This window comes from Microcaecilia unicolor, chromosome 11, assembly GCF_901765095.1.
Source record: "Microcaecilia unicolor chromosome 11, aMicUni1.1, whole genome shotgun sequence".
In the NCBI taxonomy this organism is placed as follows: domain Eukaryota; kingdom Metazoa; phylum Chordata; class Amphibia; order Gymnophiona; family Siphonopidae; genus Microcaecilia; species Microcaecilia unicolor.
Genome location: NC_044041.1, coordinates 202,639,419 through 202,659,000, shown reverse-complemented (window position 1 = coordinate 202,659,000; position 19,582 = coordinate 202,639,419). Strand labels below are relative to the sequence as shown.

General features: G+C 40.4%; 1 protein-coding gene across 1 annotated transcript in view; it reads left to right on the top strand.

Moving 5' to 3' along the window:
• Positions 1 to 6,257, top strand: part of AGO3 (argonaute RISC catalytic component 3) — a 61,518-nt gene extending 55,261 nt beyond the window's left edge. The window contains exon 19 of the mRNA XM_030220219.1: positions 476 to 6,257. Coding sequence (XP_030076079.1) covers positions 476 to 584 — 109 coding nt within the window. The 3' untranslated portion in view covers positions 585 to 6,257. The remainder of the gene's footprint in view (positions 1 to 475) is intronic.
• The last annotated feature ends 13,325 nt before the right edge of the window (positions 6,258 to 19,582 follow it).

Below are 19,582 nucleotides of genomic sequence, written 5' to 3'. Positions count from 1 at the left end.
GCGTAGCTTATGAAGAAGGGGGTTTGAGAGATTTGTTCTTGACGAGTGAAAAATTGTGAATATCTAGTGAGCTATTTGTTCACCCCATATATTGTGAGAGAGTTTGCTTCTTGTGTTTTTCAGAATATTAATTTTGATGCATAAGAGTTCTGTAACCTGGATTGGGTATTGACTGGTACTACCCTCTGCAAGATTGAGCATGTCAAAACTTAACGACAGTACTGAGCTTCACTTGCTCGTTTCTGATCAAGTTTTACCCAATGACTTTAGGTGTAATAGTGTATTGGTTGGGAAGCTGTTCTAATATTCAGTCCTCCTTTAAAGCCCAGCTCTTCTGTCATCTACATGAGTATGGGACAGATTACTGTGTAATGGGATCAGCGTTCGGTCTAAGCTATTTAGTGTCAAGTAATTTTACCATTATATAGCTGTGCAGCACCATGTGTGTTCTGACCATAATATTTTTGTCTTCTAGTGCTGAAGGAAGTCACGTTTCTGGACAGAGTAATGGCCGAGACCCGCAAGCTCTTGCCAAGGCTGTACAGATTCACCAAGACACTTTACGTACCATGTACTTCGCTTAATGCAAGGACGAAAGCGTGATTGCTGAAAAACATGAGAAAAGCAAAGTCTGCTAAGCCACATGCAGTGTCTGTTTGCAGTGGGTTCAGGTGATGGGGTTATACCTCCGAGTCATGCTGAAGCCACCACTGTGTGGGGTCGACTGGCTTTCCCTTAAATTGACAGAAGGCGAGAGTTTACGTTGTTGAGGAAAAGAGCACTAATATGCAATATGAAACCAGCCAACTACTTGCTCTCTTCTTTTTTTTTTTTCCTTTCTTTGCGTAATCTTCTAGAGGAAGTTCTGCAGTTTATTTATTTTTTTTATCTTGTGATTTTTTTTTTACTTTTATTATTGTTTAACCCTTTTATGCCTTTTCCACAAGTTGTTTGGCAGCACAACTTTCTTTGCAAAAAAAAAAAAAAAAAATTCTGTGGTTTAACAAAGTAGTGTACCTTACAATCAAAAGGTAGCTGAAAAGAATGCAAAGCAAGAGGCAAGTTTGTTCCCTCTGAATTGTGGGAATCTTTTCCCTTGCTGAAATTGAAGTCTTAAGTGCATTTGAACATATATCACTGTTAACCACGCTCCATTTTTTTTTTTGTGTGTGCGTGTGAATCTTTTATGTATTTTGCACACTGTTGGTCTTGCCAGTTGTTGCCTTAATGGTCCCCACCCCCCTCACAGTCCGGAGTTCTCTGCTCCAGTGGTTTCCCTTCTTGATGAGATGATCTGGTTTACCCTGCTGCTCTCTTGTACCTGCTAGAATTATTCCCAGTACTCTTCACCTGGCATGCCAAAACTATTGAGCTTTTGCTGAGTCTTATGTATTGTGCACAAGAAGGCAGACTGCCAGCAGAGTAAAAACCAAACCCTGAAGTTGAAATCCTTTTTATCCTATTAACTTTCTGCTTTTCACACCATAATGTGATTTCATAACTATCTATATAGATATCCAGATATAGATATGTTTGTGTTATTTTTTTTTTAAGTTTAGCTCTCAATATTCCTTTTTTATATTTATTAGGATAATGCTTTAATTCTACATCAGTTTATAGAAGGGTTTTTTTACAAATATGTAACCGTATTTCTTGCAAGAACTGACTATTTGTTTTTTTTTTCTGTCATTGTAGTGCAATAAGCCGCTAGAAATGAGATCTGTGTCTGTTTAGCTGTCTGTACCACTATCTTAGGGGAGAATGGCCACTTCCAGTATTTTCAAGTCCCCCTCCAGTGATGTGTTGGCAGCATGCCAACTGTTGCCTACTCAGCTGATGTGAAAATTGAATATAAAACTCAAGAGTTGTGGTTTCTTGAACCAACATCCAGTTGGTCATTGGAGAGGTCTGGAAACTACCTAGCCTGATCAGAGTTCCTGTTTTCACAAGACAGCACGAGTGAATTTTGTTTTCTTGTTGTGTTAAATGTCTAAGTCGCAGAAGAGGTTACAACACAGCCTCCAGCAAACAGTCTAAAGATCTCAGTTTTACAAAGCGACTTCACTGTCAAGACACTTTTTAATGTAATGCCTTCTTTTATAAAGGGAAAGTTTTTTTGGATTAAGAGATGGATAAAGATCATTAGAATAAGTCTCTTTACCTGGTATTTCCTAGAAATTAATTTAATTTAAAACAATCCAAGAAAAGGAAAAATGATGTTGTACCTGATCAGTTTCTTTCCGTTATTCCCAACCGTTCACTCCAGAAACTGTGGTCAATGGACATAACATGCAATTTCTGGATTGATCTGTGGGACAATAAGGAATGAATGACCAAGACTAATTCTGGCTAGTAAGGACATGTTTTTTATTCTGGAATTTCTGCTGACTGCCTTTCACACAATGGCGTAACACACTGTGCCATCATCCTTCAGTAACACCCAGTTATCTGATTGTCTAGCCTCAATATCTTCCGATTGCTATTATGTACTCTTGGAAATATCAGGAACAACTCATTGTAATGTTCCCCGGTGAGGGTCATTGTACAATTTAAGAGGACTTGTTATCGGCATGTTATATAGAAGGGTTCAGTGAAGCAAGTTCAGGTTTTTGGAGCTAGGCATCTGTTCAGGGGAAATGAAGGTTTGGTTGTCTCATTGAATGTAATTAGCAAGGAGTTTGCTGACTTTATCACATCACTTTTCTTTTTAAATTAAGGTGTTTGTAATCTAAATACTTCAGTCACTTTACAAAATAATTTAAAAGAAGAAAGAAGGTAACAGAGGGCTTGGGATAGTTTTAAGAAGTTAAATCACTGAAATGTGTGAGTGAAATTTTGTTCCGTTTTCATTCCACTTTAAAATGTACAAAGTATCTAAGCCTGGAAGAGAACAAGGCTTGATTCACTTAAAAAAAAAAAAAAAAAGGAACTGGATGAGAGTTGCACTTTGTAACCTCACAAAAACCATGTTTTGAGTCCTTTATTTGCACTGGTACAAACTATAGATGCTGCAGATTAATATGGGCATTGCTGTTATCCCAGCTCTGCTGGACTCCACTCAATCCTCACATGAGAACCAACGTTATTTAAAACAAATAAAATCTAAATCAGTACAGCTTCTAAGAGCTCTCAAATGTTAGGTTTTATATGTACGCCAGTTTGTGCTACGTTTTGAGCCTAGACCTGTCTCGGAAGCAAGAAGTTCTAACTGTCTTTCTGCAGAGATCTAGATAGAGCGGTGAAGTTGCATGCTCTGTACGGATGCATTTTACTTTTACTCCTCCCTAACAAAATTAACAGTCTGTTAAAATTATGCTGAAAGTTGTGTGGTTTGGAACAGTGTGCATAGAAGGGGAAGGTGGCTAAGACCTTGAGTATCTGGTAGCAAGTTTAAGTGACAAACTAAACCTTAAGCCTCATGCTGTCAGTAGCAATGAAGACCTGCCATAGTGAAAGTTCATTAGCTACTTTCAGAATATTGCTAGCACAGGAGTCTTTGTAAGCCTCTGTGTGTGTACGCCGTTAACGGTAATACGTAAGCCACATTGAGCCTGCAAAAAGGTGGGAAAATGTGGGATACAAATGCAACAAATAATAAACATTTTTTGATATGTGAACTGAGCTCTGACTGCAAATAGATACAAGTTAGATCACCCTTGCACACAGAAGTTTGTATGTCTGCATAATTCCTAGATGGGTCTTGTGTGAATTTGTAAAATTGTCTGGAGCTCAGGCTGTTGTGTATGTGTAGGAAGGGACCTACCTTTATTTTCCCAGATCTCCTTCACTCATTGATCAGTGACATATCCACAGGTCATAATAAGGACAGTGGCATACTCTGTATTAAATTAACTTCAAACCATACAGCTTTCAATTTAATGAGACCTGTCTGGGTTTAGCTATTGTAATTCTAGTTTTGAGAAGGTTGGAAGCACATGTGTCTCCTTCATATTCCCAAACTCTAGTACCAAGGCCATGCAGTTAAGTTCTTGACCCTATACCACAAGCAAGAAAAAAAGTTATAAACTTCAGAAGCTACCCAGGGCATTTCAGACATCTCTGAATCTGTACTGAACATTCCTCAAAGCGAGTAGTACAACTTAAAATTCAGTGGGCAATTAAAATAGTCATTAGGATTCCATTTTTGTGTTTATGTGCTTACTGTTTTTGAACATTCCTGTTTAGCCATTCCAACAATTGTGAATCTGAGGCAGTAGTGGTGCATGGAGGGAATACAATAAGCTGCGGGACTGATCCTAATGAATGGTGCTTACTTAAAAACAATAAAATGTTGTCGTAATGTAAAAATAGAATGAAAAGGCAAGAGAGGAGAACTTAATGATTCTGCTGCTTTCATAGAGTAGATATTAAAACTTAAGTCACTGAGGACTTTTTAATGTGTTAATCTGTGGAGAATCAGATTGTTTTCTCATGTGAAGAAAGAGATGGAGAATTTCATTATTTTTTTTTTTATCTGCATTTGCAATTGCATTTATATAGCTCTGCATTATTTCTATAACAATATCAAGTAACTGGCATTGAAAAGGCCACACAAATATAATAGCTGCTATATTTATTTAAACAGAGACAGACAATTACTGCACTAGGGAGCAAAGAGATGTGCAGGAATCAAGGGGAAACTGTTGGAAGAGATGTGAATGAAATCCATGTTTGTTTTTTTTAACCAAAAGAAAATAAGTAGTCATGTTCTGTTCTAAAAAAATAGAGCATAAGTAAAAGGGTGCTGTCGCTCTGAGATTAAAATATCCAGTGATTCTTCCTTTTTTTTGGTGACTTTTTTTAAATATTTAAATATCTCTGTATATGTATATAGAGAGAGATACATTTCTAGATGTTTATTGGTGTTGGCATAGAAAACAGTACCTCAGCTTTACCCCCAGGTTCCAGTATTTTCACAGGAGTACCTTGATTCTTTGTTATTTTTGTATCTGCTTCAAAAAATAAGCATGTTCCTTCAGAACTGTGTGTAATTCTGTGGAAATGTCTGTTTTTTTTAATATTCAAGGCAACTTTATGATTCCTTTAGTTCTTTAGATTGAACATTTTAACACCCATATATGCACCTTTCCAAAATTCTAGGAAGAATAGCCACCATTGAATAAGTTAAGCTTATAAAAAATGTGTGGCTCTGGATGGATTGTGCCTGGCATAGTGTTGTTGTGAAAGGCAAAATTAACTCTCAAAATGTAAAACAGGGTGACAAAGCCTCAGAATGCTTTCAGGTGATTGGAGAAGAAAGTTGCCAGTCTGGCACAGGATTTGGAGTCATGTGGCTACTGTTTTCCTAAAATATTGGCCAATCGATGCACGTTCAAAGTGAATTTAATTGGTGTTGTATTAAGCCGAGTTGTTGCACTGTTTTGTTGTTAGGACTTTAGTCAACCAGTTTGAGTTTAAATTTTCAGAAAATATGTAAATGGGTAAAAATAGTTCTGTTGGTAAAACAGTACGATAATGCTTAAAGTTATTAATTATGAAATATTACCAAACAGCACTGTTTGCTGATTAGAGAGCACATGGCTATATGATTAATTTCCACTTTGTGCACAGCTGGCTGAGATGATTGTCGTTTTCTACAGGATAGGTAAAATTTGTGTTCCCAAAACTGTTTTGAGAACAGTAAGCCACTTCTGACTCTGCTTTACACCCAGCGTATATGCTGATATTTTTCGTAGTTATAATACGTTGCTTGCATGAATGGTTGCAAAGAAATTTGTGCCAGAGATGTTCTTTTCTGACTGATTAACTCCAGCACAGAATGCATCATTGTTCTAATTAAAGCACTCTAATTTCAATGAGATGAGTGGAGGAGGTTGATGAAATTCACAAGGAGTACACTGGTTTTCATGGTTACTTAGACCAGTCATGTGTTTCCTCCTGTCTATGGCTGGAATTCCCTGTATCTGCACGTTGACTTTGAAGGAGAGCTGATATGAAGTAACTTAAGTTGAGCTATCAGTCGATATCACAATGTGACTGCCCTCTTAAGCAGTAATCTTTTAAAACTAAAACCCTTAAAGGCACACAAAGGTGGGTAATCGGCCTGTGTAAATGTTGCAATATATTGTATCTGTAATCATTTAGCACTAGTGGTCTCATTGTCCAGCCCTAAATTTTGTGATTTATTTATCTATCTATTTATTTTACAAAGGCGTTGCCACCAAATTTCAAAGCATTGAGAAAAATATCAAACATATATAAATGACAAGTGACCGACTCACCTGCAAATGCGCAGTAGAGACTTCCCTCTCTGTCCCACCCCCGCGTCAAGACGTGATGACGTTAGAGGGCGGAACAGAAAGGGAAACAGACGCTGCCGCTGGAGCCGAAGCAACATCGCCGGCGCACCAACCTCCACCCCCCCCCATCCCCGCCGTCGCCGCTTCCGCCCCCTCTCCGTATCGGGCCCCCTGCACTGACATGACAGCGCCTCTTACCTCCGTGTAGAGAGGCGCTCTCATGTCAGTGTAGGGGGCTCGGCACGGAGGGGGGAGGGAGCGGCGGCGAGGAGGGTAGCTGGACATGGGGGGAGAGAGGAGGGTTGCTGGAGATGGGGAGAGAGCAGAGCAGAGAGGAAGGTTGCTGGACATGGGGGAAGGGCAGGCGAGAGAGCGGGGTGAGGAGGCCAAGGGAAAGAGGAGGGTTGCTGGAGATGGGGGGAGGGCAGGGGAGAGAGGAGGATCGGTGGACGGGGTGAGGCCAGGGGAGACAGGAGGACTGCTGGACATGGGGGGGAGGGCAGGGGAGAGAGGAGGTTTGCTGGACATGGGGGGGAGGGCAGGGGAGAGAGGAGGATCGGTGGACATGGGTGGGGAGGGCAGGGGAGAGAGGAGGATCGGTGGACATGGGTGGGGAGGGCAGGGGAGAGAGGAGGATCGGTGGACATGGGTGGGGAGGGCAGGGGAGAGAGGAGGATCGGTGGACATGGGGGGGAGGGCAGGGGAGAGAGGAGGTTTGCTGGACATGGGTGGGGAGGGCAGGGGAGAGAGGAGGTTTGCTGGACATGGGGGGGAGGGCAGGGGAGAGAGGAGGATCGGTGGACGGGGTGAGGCCAGGGGAGACAGGAGGACTGCTGGACATGGGTGGGAGGGCAGGGGAGAGAGGAGGATCGGTGGACATGGGTGGGGAGGGCAGGGGAGAGAGGAGGTTTGCTGGACATGGGGGGGAGGGCAGGGGAGAGAGGAGGATCGGTGGACGGGGTGAGGCCAGGGGAGACAGGAGGACTGCTGGACATGGGGGGGAGGGCAGGGGAGAGAGGAGGATCGGTGGACATGGGTGGGGAGGGCAGGGGAGAGAGGAGGATCGGTGGACATGGGTGGGGAGGGCAGGGGAGAGAGGAGGATCGGTGGACATGGGGGGGAGGGCAGGGGAGAGAGGAGGTTTGCTGGACATGGGTGGGGAGGGCAGGGGAGAGAGGAGGTTTGCTGGACATGGGGGGGAGGGCAGGGGAGAGAGGAGGATCGGTGGACGGGGTGAGGCCAGGGGAGACAGGAGGACTGCTGGACATGGGGGGGAGGGCAGGGGAGAGAGGAGGATCGGTGGACATGGGTGGGGAGGGCAGGGGAGAGAGGAGGTTTGCTGGACATGGGGGGGAGGGCAGGGGAGAGAGGAGGATCGGTGGACATGGGTGGGGAGGGCAGGGGAGAGAGGAGGTTTGCTGGACATGGATGGATGGAGGTGAGAATTATTACATTTTGCAAAACACAAATCTCGCCCGTTTTAATGGGCTTAACGGCTAGTCTTAGAATAAAAGAGCCATCATGATGATCTGCCCTCTTCAAAAACTTGAGGGGCCCTTTTACTAAGCCGCGTAAGACTACGCACGCCCAACATGCACCAAAATGGAGTTACCACCCAGCTACCGCGTGGCTCTTGCGGTAATTTCATTTTTGGTGCGCGGCTGAAAAATCATTTTGATTATCGGATGGGCGCCAAGTGGCATTTTGCGCGCATAGGTCACTACTGCCTGGTTACCGTGTGAGACTTTACCGCTAGGTCAATGACTGGCAGTAAGGTCACAGATCCAAAATGGACACGCGGCAATTTTCATTTTGCCGCACGTCCATTTTCGGCAAAAATTTTAAAAAGGCCTTTTTTTTTTTTTTTACAGGCGTGCTGAAAAATGAATCGGCGTGTACCCAAAACCCGCGCCTACACTACCGCAAGCCATTTTCAGCATGCCTTTATAAAAGGACCCCTGACTGAATTAAAGCAGAACTTCATGAGACTCTGCTTCCTTAAGCCTGAACAGATTCTCTAAAAGCAAATTTCAAGCAATAGGGTTTCGCGAGATTATAATTGCATCAAATCGTTAGGAAGCAGTTTAAATGATTTTGCTCTAAAGTTTTCTCCTGTTCTGTGAGGCTAGTGTGGGAAGGGATTGGGGCGAAGCTTAGTGAATCAGGGCAGGCTGTCCATGGTTAAGTAACCTTGTCCACTCTATTACTTACCTATAACGGGGGTTCTGTGTGGTCAACATGATTAGTCAGCCACATATAAATGATGTCATCTGACAACCAAGGAGAAAAAAAAACGTTAACCCAAATGAGTTGATTTAACACGGGCCAAAAGCAGATGTGCAGAAGTTTTAAAATGTATGTAGATGCCAGAACACACCCTTAATGCAGGTCTCTGGCTTGATTGGTCATCACTAACCCACGATGAAGTTTAATATCGGTCATTCTGATTACAGCCCAATGTCTCATAACCTTCAGTGGAATGGAATTAAAGGCTCTAGGGTGGTTTAGGCAGAAGAACTGATGAAATGGTGTTTGTCCATTAAAACAAGCGGCTTTTTCATGATCTGCTTTCTGATGCGGGCTTGGTTTATTCTTTATCATTTTGGCTGTTGTGTTGCATTCTGTGATGACTCTAAACTGCTGCACTTCAGCAGACTTGGAAATTTCTCTGAACTCCGTGAAGGTTAATACAAAATGTGTGTGGCTGGGGGCAAGGAGTTGCAGAGAGAGGTTTTGGAGTGGAGCTGAAAAGAAAATTGCAGCATGCATAAATGCAGGAACCCTCTACCCCCAGGAGAGTCCAAAGCTTTCAGTAATCCCCTTATCTGTCTCTTGAGAGCTAATCTACCACCTATTTAGAATAGTAGGGTTTAGTAGGGATACAGGCTTGTGTTAAAAACTGTCGAATTTTTCTGCTTTATATGTTCAATTATATTCACACATGTTCTATTTTTAAGCAAAACAGTTCTCAAAGTGCCTTTTCAGAACATGGTGCTGTAGATGTTTGTATTTTTATTTTCTCTAAAGATAGTGAGAAAGTAGAAAATGTTAGAGATGTGCGTAAAGAAAATTAATTGGGTCATTTTGGACCTTTTTTTTTGGGGGGGGGCAGGGTGGATTTGGTTCATTTCGCACATTTGTTCTAATAACTTATGAATTAACGTGCATTAAATATTTTTTTAACATGTTAAATTGATTTAGTGCACAGTAAATTTTTTTAAGGCATGCTAAGGAATGCACTTTCCTAGAAAACGTTAACAAAAATAAAACAATGCCAAGAGCTTAGCAGTATTGTTTAGCTGTACTTAGTGGAGTTTCTGTGAACGGGGACCAAGTTAACGAGTTTTCTTTGCTTTGAGTGACAGTCGGATGTCTTGAAATAGCATCTTGAGAAGGACCTGAGAACTTTACATTATGTGACAGGAGAGAGATCAATAAATTGCAGCAAAATATTTATTAGGTACCAAGGATACTTTACAGATTAGGATTTCTTTCATTCAAGCCAGCAAGATTTTTTTTTAAGGGGTGTTTTACTAAGGTGCAGTAGTGTTTTTGGCTCACACTAAAAATCAAAGGACAATACTGCATTTCCTACTGAGGAGAGATTGAAGGAGCCATTGCATTGTTCATTAATCGAGCATAAACTTTCATCAGTGCAATATTTTCACACCTGAGATTAATCAAGACCCCTGAGGCAGGCCTTAGGGCCGTGTCGGGTCGTTTTTTGAAAATCCTTAATGAAGTTGTTTGGTATTCCTCCTTGATTCATCCTCACTTTTTTTCTACATTAAATGCCGAGACGCCATTATATTCATATGGCCGTCTCAGCATTTAGCACCAGCTAAAAATGCTGAAGCACCTTAGTAAAAAAAAAAAACCCCTAAGTTTGTTTTTTCAACCAGCTTCCCACATGTATAAGCCAATTTTGAGAACATAAGGTCTCATACTTGGTGTTAATATTCCAGGGCATTATTTGCATTGTCTTGTTTTATGTGATGGTAAGCAAATAGAACAAGTCAGGGATTTCAGAAAGAGCTAAGGGGTCCATTTACTAAGCTGCAAATGGCCTTAGCACGCTCTTAAGCTGGCATTCCTGCGCATTAAGACCATTTTTATCTTGGCAGTAAAAATCCCGGATTTAAAAAAATGTATTTCAGTAATAGCCGTGTGCTAATGCTTATTAGCATGCAGCCATTTTTAAAAATTACAGTGGGAGCACTTAATTGTAGGTAGTAAGCGCTTCCATGTTATCCGTGCAATGTTCTCTCGCCACCCTGACACGTCCCCTGAGTGTGCCATTAGCATTAGGTGCACATTAATGCCTAATGCAGCTTAGTAAAAGGGCTCCTAAATTATGTGGGTAATATGAGCCATCGAGGAGAGACTGGCATACACTTCTCATAAGTAGAGAGAGGTATCCATTTGACAGCTGGGTGCACAGCTGGATCTTTTAGTCTCTCCATACAAAACCCCATCAAGATTGCTGCCTTTTCTTAGCAGGGGCTAGTTACCTACTTCTGTAAGAAAAGCAGTTGGGTTATTGGTGCATTATGCAGACAGTTTTGAGCCTTTGTCTTGTCAGAAAATGCATAGACTAGTCACCTCAGTAACCTTGTGATGCTGCATATTAAGAGCCAATTATAACATGCTGCTTGTGCCTGCAAAAGTCATACAACTTACATATTGTAAGTCTTAAATTTGTTTTATAATTTTTATTTATAAAGATGAGGTTTTAAATTCTTGAGAATATAATCTATATATAACTCACATTTTGAAGTGTGTTTCCTTATTGATTTTTTTTTTTTTTTTTTGGGGGGGGGGGGGGGAGGGGGGTTCTGAGAGGATGTTCCAAACATCATTTTATCAGCTTTTGTGTTAGTATTTTACTGCCCTCTGTAAAGTGTGTGCTTTTTTGTTTTGTTTTTTTTATTTAGAACAAGCTGAAATACAAAATATACCCTGGCAGGACTGGGATGTTAAGTAGTTTGCTCAAACGTCACTAGTAGACCATGTTTTGAAAATCTGAAATACCTTGCTGAACATTCTGTTTTTAAGATCGCTGATGGTAGATAAGTGTGTGAGATCTTGCAGATTACACCAGTGATCTGTGGATCACAATGGAAAGCGTCTTAATGTTCCTATCTGAATAACAGTAAAGTTACGAGAGACAAATGCCTCTGTAGGAAAACAGGGATAAATCTGCAGAGATTTGTTTGAGGAACTTCATTTATAAAAACACTAGCGTTGGTAGCTGGGTTTTTTTCTTGTTTGCCTAGTGCATTCCCAGATAAACGTTAACTATTGCTTAATTTTTAAGAACAAATCGGTTGTGGTGAGGTCAGAATCCTAGTTTTGCTGCTCTGTCTTAAATAGTACCTACTAGGGCTGTACCGAATATTTGTATTCAGTTCGGCCCCAAATAGTGCCCCGAATATAGTATTCGTATTTGGCTGAATAGAGATTTAAATTTGAATACGAATAATCCAGGGTTCTACTGTGGTAAATCCTATTGAAATAAACACTTAGGACCAGATTCTATATATGATGCCTTAAAAAAGTCAGGGACATAACAAAATACGCCTAGGCATATTCGATAAAGTACATCTAAATTTAGGCGTACCTTATAGAATAAGCCTAAATTTCTGCGCGGTTTATAGAATGCACCAAGCGCCCGTCCACGTGACAGTTACACCAAGTAAATCTTGGTGTAAATGCTGACACCTAAATTATGCGTGGGCTGGGAGTATTCCGTAACCACGTGCGTAGATTTTAGAACCATCCCGTGGCCAAGCCCCCTTTTCAACTATGCGACTTTACGCGCAATACAGTATAGAATACACTTCTGTGTGTAAATTCTAATTAATGCCAGTTAGTGTCAGTTGCTTGTTAAATAACAATCATTGGTGCTGATTGACTTGTTAATTAAGCTGTGCGCGCAAATCCAGAATACGACAATTTGCATGCGCAACTTAAGTCGTGCTATATAGAATCCCAGGGTTGATCTTTGATTTCACGTTGCTTCTTTTATTATTTGTTAAAGCTCAGTGACCTGTATTTGTATTCAGCCGAATATTAAAATATGCTATTCGCTACAGGTGTACTCAGGATATTAATTTTAACTGTGGTGGGTTGGTTTTCACTTAGTAAAAGAAAGGAAAAAAAAAAGATTCAGGAGATACGAAAACATGCTCGGATTTGACATTCCCCCATCAGCACCATCAGCAGTAAGTGAAACAGAGATCGCATGTATTAACCCACTCAGGAATAAATTTGGCGTTCAGCAGCAATGGATTAAGGGGAAAAAGTACAATGTTACAGGAAGTCTGGCACAAACAGCAGCAAATGAGAAAGCAATGGTAAAACCTTAATGATAAAGCAGAATGAAAATAAGGGAAATAGAACTTTTAAGTTCACCCACAAAGGAGGTGCTTCTTTCCAGGGTATCCTCTCTAAAATGACTGTTTCCATTCTTAGGGCTTGGTGGACTAAATAGCATAGAGTAAATTATGTTTTCAGTCAACCATTAGCAAGACGAGTCCTGTTAAAATACATGATTACAAATTGCGAAAAGGAGAAGCCTCAGCCCTGGAACAGTGGAGCGAGCCTGTCTTTTCTTCTTGTCCTCTGTTGTGGGTAGTTTTTCAAATGAATAGCATTGTATAAGTTTATGCTTTTACAGCCAAGAGCTGGGCACAGAAAATGTAGAAGGGATTAAGAAACAGCTTAATTGGCTGAATTCATACAATCAAGGACATCAGTTTATTGTGATTAAAATACGTTTCTCAAGGCTTAAAATTATTCCATACTTAGCTTACTGAAAGATATCACATAGCCTTTGTAATATTCCCAGTTGGAAAAGGGAAATGGGACTTGATATATGGCCTTTCTGTGGTATTTTGCAACTACATTCAAAGCGGTTTACATATATACAGGTACTTATTTTGTACCTGGGGCGATGGAGGGTTAAGTGACTTGCCCAGAGTCACAAGGAGCTACAGTGGGAATTGAACCCAGTTCCCCAGGATGAAAGTCCGCTGCACTAACTGCTAGGCTACTCCTCCACTCATTAACTCAGTCCATTTCACCCCTAGATGCTATTTTTGTTTGGTGATAATTTTAATATTATAGATCCAAAGCCAAATAGCAAGTTGTGTGTTTTAATATGAACCTTAAATTATAGTTATATACACAAAATACTGTAAACACGGTTTCAATTTCAGCAGTTCACAGAATACTTGAAAACAGGCCCCCATTGTCAAATTCAGTGAAGTATTCTAATAATTGTAAATCGGGTCCTTTTACGCTTTTAATGTGTGAATTAGTGTGTGCTGCGGTGGCTTGACGTTTAACGTGTAAGTGAGTGTAGCCTGTGCTTTGCAGTTAATGCACAGTAATTTACCACACATTAACTGTAAAATGCAGCAGATAATGTATATCATTGAACACGTCCTCTGTAGATGCTATTAAATCCGAATTATCTGCAAAGCAGTTAACAAGCAGTAAATGTTTTTCTGTACATAAGCTATGTAGGAGGATGCTGGGCCCACCCCTAACATTTAACAGAGAGGCTTTGCTGTTACTGCATACACATTTTACTGGATCCTAAGTCCTGTGATTCTTTGGTGTCTGATCACAGCATCAATCACGTTAGTGGATTGTGAACGCTTTGTGAGCCACGTGTATTCATGGATAAGTCCTAGTCTGCGCTGAGCGCACCAGGCCTGTGGTACGCATTAAATACTGAATGGAACAATGTACTTATGTGGTATATTGTGTTAAGCAAAACAGATAAAGGCAACGGTTTTCAACCAGTCTTCAGGCACCACCTGGCCAGTCGGGTTTTCAGGATATCCACAATGAATGTGCATGAGAAAGATTGGTATGCAAATCTCTCATACATATTCATTGTGGATATCCTGAAAACCCGACTGGCCAGGGGATCCCTGAGGACTGGGTTGAAAACCACTGAGCTAAGTCAATAAGAGATGTGCTGAGTTCTGTCTGTCAGGTGATGTGAGAGATGTTCCCAATGAGTGCTGCAGCTTTAAGTGTTGTGACATGGTGAAGGAAGAACCATCTCTTTTACTAAGTTCCATTTGAGTTACCAGGTTTTATCCCATAATCATCCTCTCCTGAGGAAAATCTCTCTGGTAACTGAGGTCCTGCTGCTGGTCAAAAGAGTGTGAGTCTTCCCAGTTTGCGTGCCAGTAGGAGCCACTTCTGCAGCGAGACCAGTGCACACATTCTTTTCATTCATTCTCCCTACTCTCACATCTTGTCCACTGCTTGTATTCTTAATGGCGTAAACCTTGTGGGCCATACCAAAGTACCTCGTAAATAGTTGCAGGGTATAAAACCCTCTCTAAAGAAAAAAAAAAATGTCAATTTGAATGGTGCTATAACAGCCAAGGCTGCAGACTGAATACATTAGCTTTGTGTGTCAAGATTTTAAAATGTGGAATTTTAGGCTATTTTTCATTTTGTTAGATAGTGTTCTAGTTCTGATCAGTAGAGAGAGACTATCCCTGTTTAATGTTAATTCATGTAGTTTAGAGAGGAAACTCTGCCTCTCCCCCCCCCCCCCCCCCCCCCCCCCCCCTCCGTTTATAAAGCTGTGCAGCGATGCCGACACAGCCTATTCAAAGTGAATGGGCAGTGTCGGCAGTATCACTCCGGCAGCCATTAGCGTGGCTTTGTAAGGGGGGGGGTGTTAATTTTTTTAAACAAAAAAAATCACCGGTTTATAGATCTGCATTTCTTTAATAATTATCACCAGACATAATAGTTTTTGTCTTGCCTATGTGGTACCTACAAGAGGCAAGGGAGAACTGGAAAAGCTTTTAAAACTTTATATAGAGGAAGGATATTAATAGCCAGTTAGATTACTTCCATGTCTAAATATTCACATTTTAAACTTTTCAGTGTTAAAAATAACACCTCAGTCCAGTAATCAGCATTTGGACTTCAAATATTAAAAATAGAAAAATTTCAAAACTTTTTCAGTAATTTTATGAACGTTGTGTGTTTTGTACAGCATTATCTGAATAATGGAAGTATGTTCCAAATATTTGAGATACCACTCTAAGAATAGGTGCTGCCTGCTAACCAGATCAATACACTTGACCTGAATTTGTGTAGTGGACCTGGTGTGGTCTTTGTTATTGGAAGGAACTCAGCCCTCAGGTTGCCATCCTTTAACACAGGCCTTTATTCTGCACAAGTTGTAATTGTGGAACAAAAAAAAACATGCCCGTGCAGAAAATAATTAGAACGCTGGGTGTCTGCAGGTATTTAGCCATTCATGTGGCTCTCAGAGGTTTTTCAGAAGTGAGCCCAGTTTGTACAGCAGCATTCTTGTTTAAAACGCTGGATAATACTCGACCAGTTGATAGGTTTTTGATTGGTAGTACTCATCGTAATCTCTGCACCTTAATTTTGGTACTAATAATTATAATTTTCCAGCACAGAAGCAAAAATGCATTGGCACTGAATGTTTGCAAAATCAAATTTCATGCACTTGATGGATGTACAAAATTCCTGTGAATAGGAGGGTCTGATTGTCATATTAATATGCATCACAGTTGTACCTCATATGTTTAGTTTTAAAGCAGCAATACTACTGAAAAAATGTTTCAAATCAGTTGCAAAAAAAAAAGAAAAGTAGTTTTTGGCTAACCCTTTTATTCAGTGAATTCTTAGAAAAATTGGGAAGGCTACTTAGTAACCCATATTACAGTAGAGACAGCTACAGATGTGTATCAAGGGGGGAGATCTGGAAAGCAGCAAACATGAAACTGGCTGCATTATATTTGAGGGAATTTGTAAGGAGTTTGTTTTTTCACACAAAGGAAATGAGAATCTGAAATTACACCAGCATTGAAAAATACAAAGTAGCTGACGTGCAGAATGAGGGCTGTATCTGCTTTAATCTTAAGTGATCACTGAGGTACTCTGTGATTTTACAGGATGAATATACAGTACTGCACTGATAACCAGTAACCAGTTACTATTCAAGTAACTAGCAAGGGGGTGAGCTGTGAGGCCAGCCAGAACAGGAACAAAGCTTGGGAGCTGTAGGATGCCATTAGGTGCCGGTTATTTGTCCTAACTTTATAAAAATCTGTGGTACGTAGCCTTTGCCATTCTGTGATTTGTACTGGATGTGGGGGAGGGGGTGGGGTCAGTATGGATATTTCTTTGATCCTGGAGAAAACTGGAATAGGGACAATATATTACCGAGGTGAACTTAGAAAATTAGTAACTTTCAATCAAGATTCAGGACCGGAAATGTTTCAATTCCAAATGTAGTTCTGTTCTAGTTTATGCAGCCACCTTTGATCACGAAATCAGTGGTTCCTGGAGGCACCCCAGACAGGTTTTCAGGAGATCCACAATGAATATTTATGAGATATATTTGCATGCACTGCCTTTACTGCATGCAAATCTCTCATGATTATTCATTGTGGATATCCTGAAAACCTGACTGGTTGGGGTGCCTCCAGGACCAGGTTTGGGAACCACTGCTGTAAATGATCGAAGATTTCATCCGCCATGTTTCTGTTCAGGTCAAATTGATTCTCCTTGAGTGCTGTATGGGCGATTGTCCTTGCCAGTTATCAAGTTTATTCTACTGCCAGCAGGCATGGAAGAAATCCAGAAAAACTTATTTGGCTATTAATTTTACTACATGACCACCAAGTTTCTTAGGGATTTGCTGCTGCACTGCTGCTCAGTGGGTTTTTTTTTCATTGTTTTCTATGTATGCACTGTGTAATATGAATGGACTGGATGCCATAGCTAAATGTATATTCTACAGTATAAGTGTACAGTTTGAAATTATAAAGTTTTTATGCTATTTTTTATTATTTGCAATAAAGCTTTCCCAAACATGGACAGCTTCACTGGTATAGACCTCCACCACATGACAAGATCAGAGAATGCAAGGTTTTGGTGTGAACTGTCCTTGGCATTACTAAGCCTATCTTCAGATAACAGGGTGTTTTCTGATTTCCTCCCATTAGAAATGGTTCTCATAAGTGCACTGTGATTGCAGCTTGAATGAGGGCCTTGCAGAGAAATTATGCAGATCAATCACCTGCATTTCCAAAAATACCTTGCTGCTAGGTATATATATACATATATATATACATAATATAAATGTCTAATCTTGACCATGTGTGCCTATTTGTACTGGGGATGGGGATGAGTTAATATATTTATCAAATAAAATTAAGCAGCATATTAGAATATCTTTTTCATGTGTAAAGAAACAACATTAGAGCGACTGATCTTGCCAAAATGTTCTACCCATGACAGCCCTTTCAGGATCTCCTCAGCATCATGTTTCCCTATGCTCACCTGTGATCTGTAGCATAGCACATTTTGCTGTTGGTTTTATTAAGATAAAGATGTTAGAAACTTTAGATCCTTTAAAGATAATGTGTATTTTTTTAGAAATATAAATCTTTTTTATACCCACATACAAGTGGTTCCAAAGCAAGTGAAATATGACTGATTGTGAACCGGGATCAGTATCTTATAACAAAGGAAGGATTGGACAGAGTGATATCTCAAGGGACATACCAAACTTTACTGCCAAATGTTTTATCCTAGAGAAATTGTGATGTTATTTGTGGCATTTTCAATATTGCAATAGTTGGGGAGGGGGCTAAGAAAAAAAGATATGAAAGAAAATTAAAATGTTGCTATCATTAATTGGCAGGGGGGTTTTGTCTTTACTGATCCAAAGTGGGTTGACATTTTTGTGATGGTACTATTAAATTTTGCAGGTATTAATCTCATATTATGTAATGAGATCTCAGAAATGAAGTCTGGTTATTAAAAATAATTATGAAGAAGATATTGTTGAATCGGTAATGCTTCAACTACTGCAAACTGATCTCATAAATGCTCTTTTTAAACCTGCATCTTTGCAAAATGTTACATCTCCTGTGGTTGAACCAAGAGAAAACCATTTTACTTTGAATACCTTGTCATTTATGTTGGGAAAAATAATGGAATTCTTTCTGAGCCAAAACTGTCTTCACCCTTTTTGTGACACTCCACTCTTCTCTATTTTGTTATTTGTGTACTTGGAGGATTGTTTAATTTTAATTTCTTTCCATTTACTGTGTTTAGTGTTGCTTTGCTTCAGTTTGAAGTGTAACTTTCACTGATAACCTGCAATAAAAGGGGGAAAAAAAAAACCTTTCACTCCACACTTGTTTCTGTGTTTAAAAGTGCTGCTTGGGGAGAGCTCACAAAAGCTAGAGGTATGAGTGGTTGAAATAGATAAATTATGAAGCTCATTTTCAAATCACATAGACTTACAACATTACATAGTGACATATTTTTAGAACCAGAAGCATCACAGTACTCCACAACAAGTTCCAAACCAAACGCAGCAGTGGAGGTGACAAGGAAACTGCATGCTTAACTATTTTTTTTTATTACAACCCTTTGCTTGACTCAAAATGGGCTGTGTTTTGGCTCTAGGTCTACATCAGGAGTCTGTTTTTGATGTGTTAAGATAAACTACCAGAGAGTAGAACCTTAGGTAATAGACTGGCTTCTCCAGTCCAGGTTGGGACTCTTTCTCCCCCCTCCCCACCCCCTTTGCACTCAGGTTTCTCCATACTCTGCTTTCAGGGTCCTCTCTGCTCTGGGAATGCATAAGCTGCATCTTGTTCCTGGCCCAGCATATACTTTGGGGTCCTTACCTGTTTACTCCCACTGGCCAGCCCTGAGAGTCTCTTTCTCTCTCCCTGTCTCCACATTTTTAACTAGAGTTTCTGGAGTGGACATTTTTGGGTGGATGGCCACCTGAGCAATAAACTGAAAGGCACACAGGATCAGGAGTTAACCATGAGTTAAGGCCTTTAATAAATCTCTTATCCTTACCCCTCAAACCCCCAAGACAGTTCTCACATTCCACAATCTGTAGCCTCTGGAGCTGCATTCTCATAGGCCGTTAGGGGTCCCGGTCAGTGTTGCAGGGTGATACATTAAAAGCAGTTAGCCTATCTGCCTTTTTATTCTATTCTCTTTAGTGTATTTATATCCTGTTAATATCAATAAAGAATCTAAGCGGGTTACATAAATTCAAAACATACTGAAAAAGGTAGGAAAGATAAGTTTTCAATCCTTTATGAAATTATAGGTAACTAGAAAGCACATGAATTTGTGTAGGTATAGAATTCCACAATTTACTGGCTTGACAAAGAGGCATCATGAATTCTTTTATAGCAAAGCTTCTTAACATTTGGAAATCCCAACAATAGAGTAGAATAAAAATGGGAATTCCTTTGAAAAGCTGGATAAAC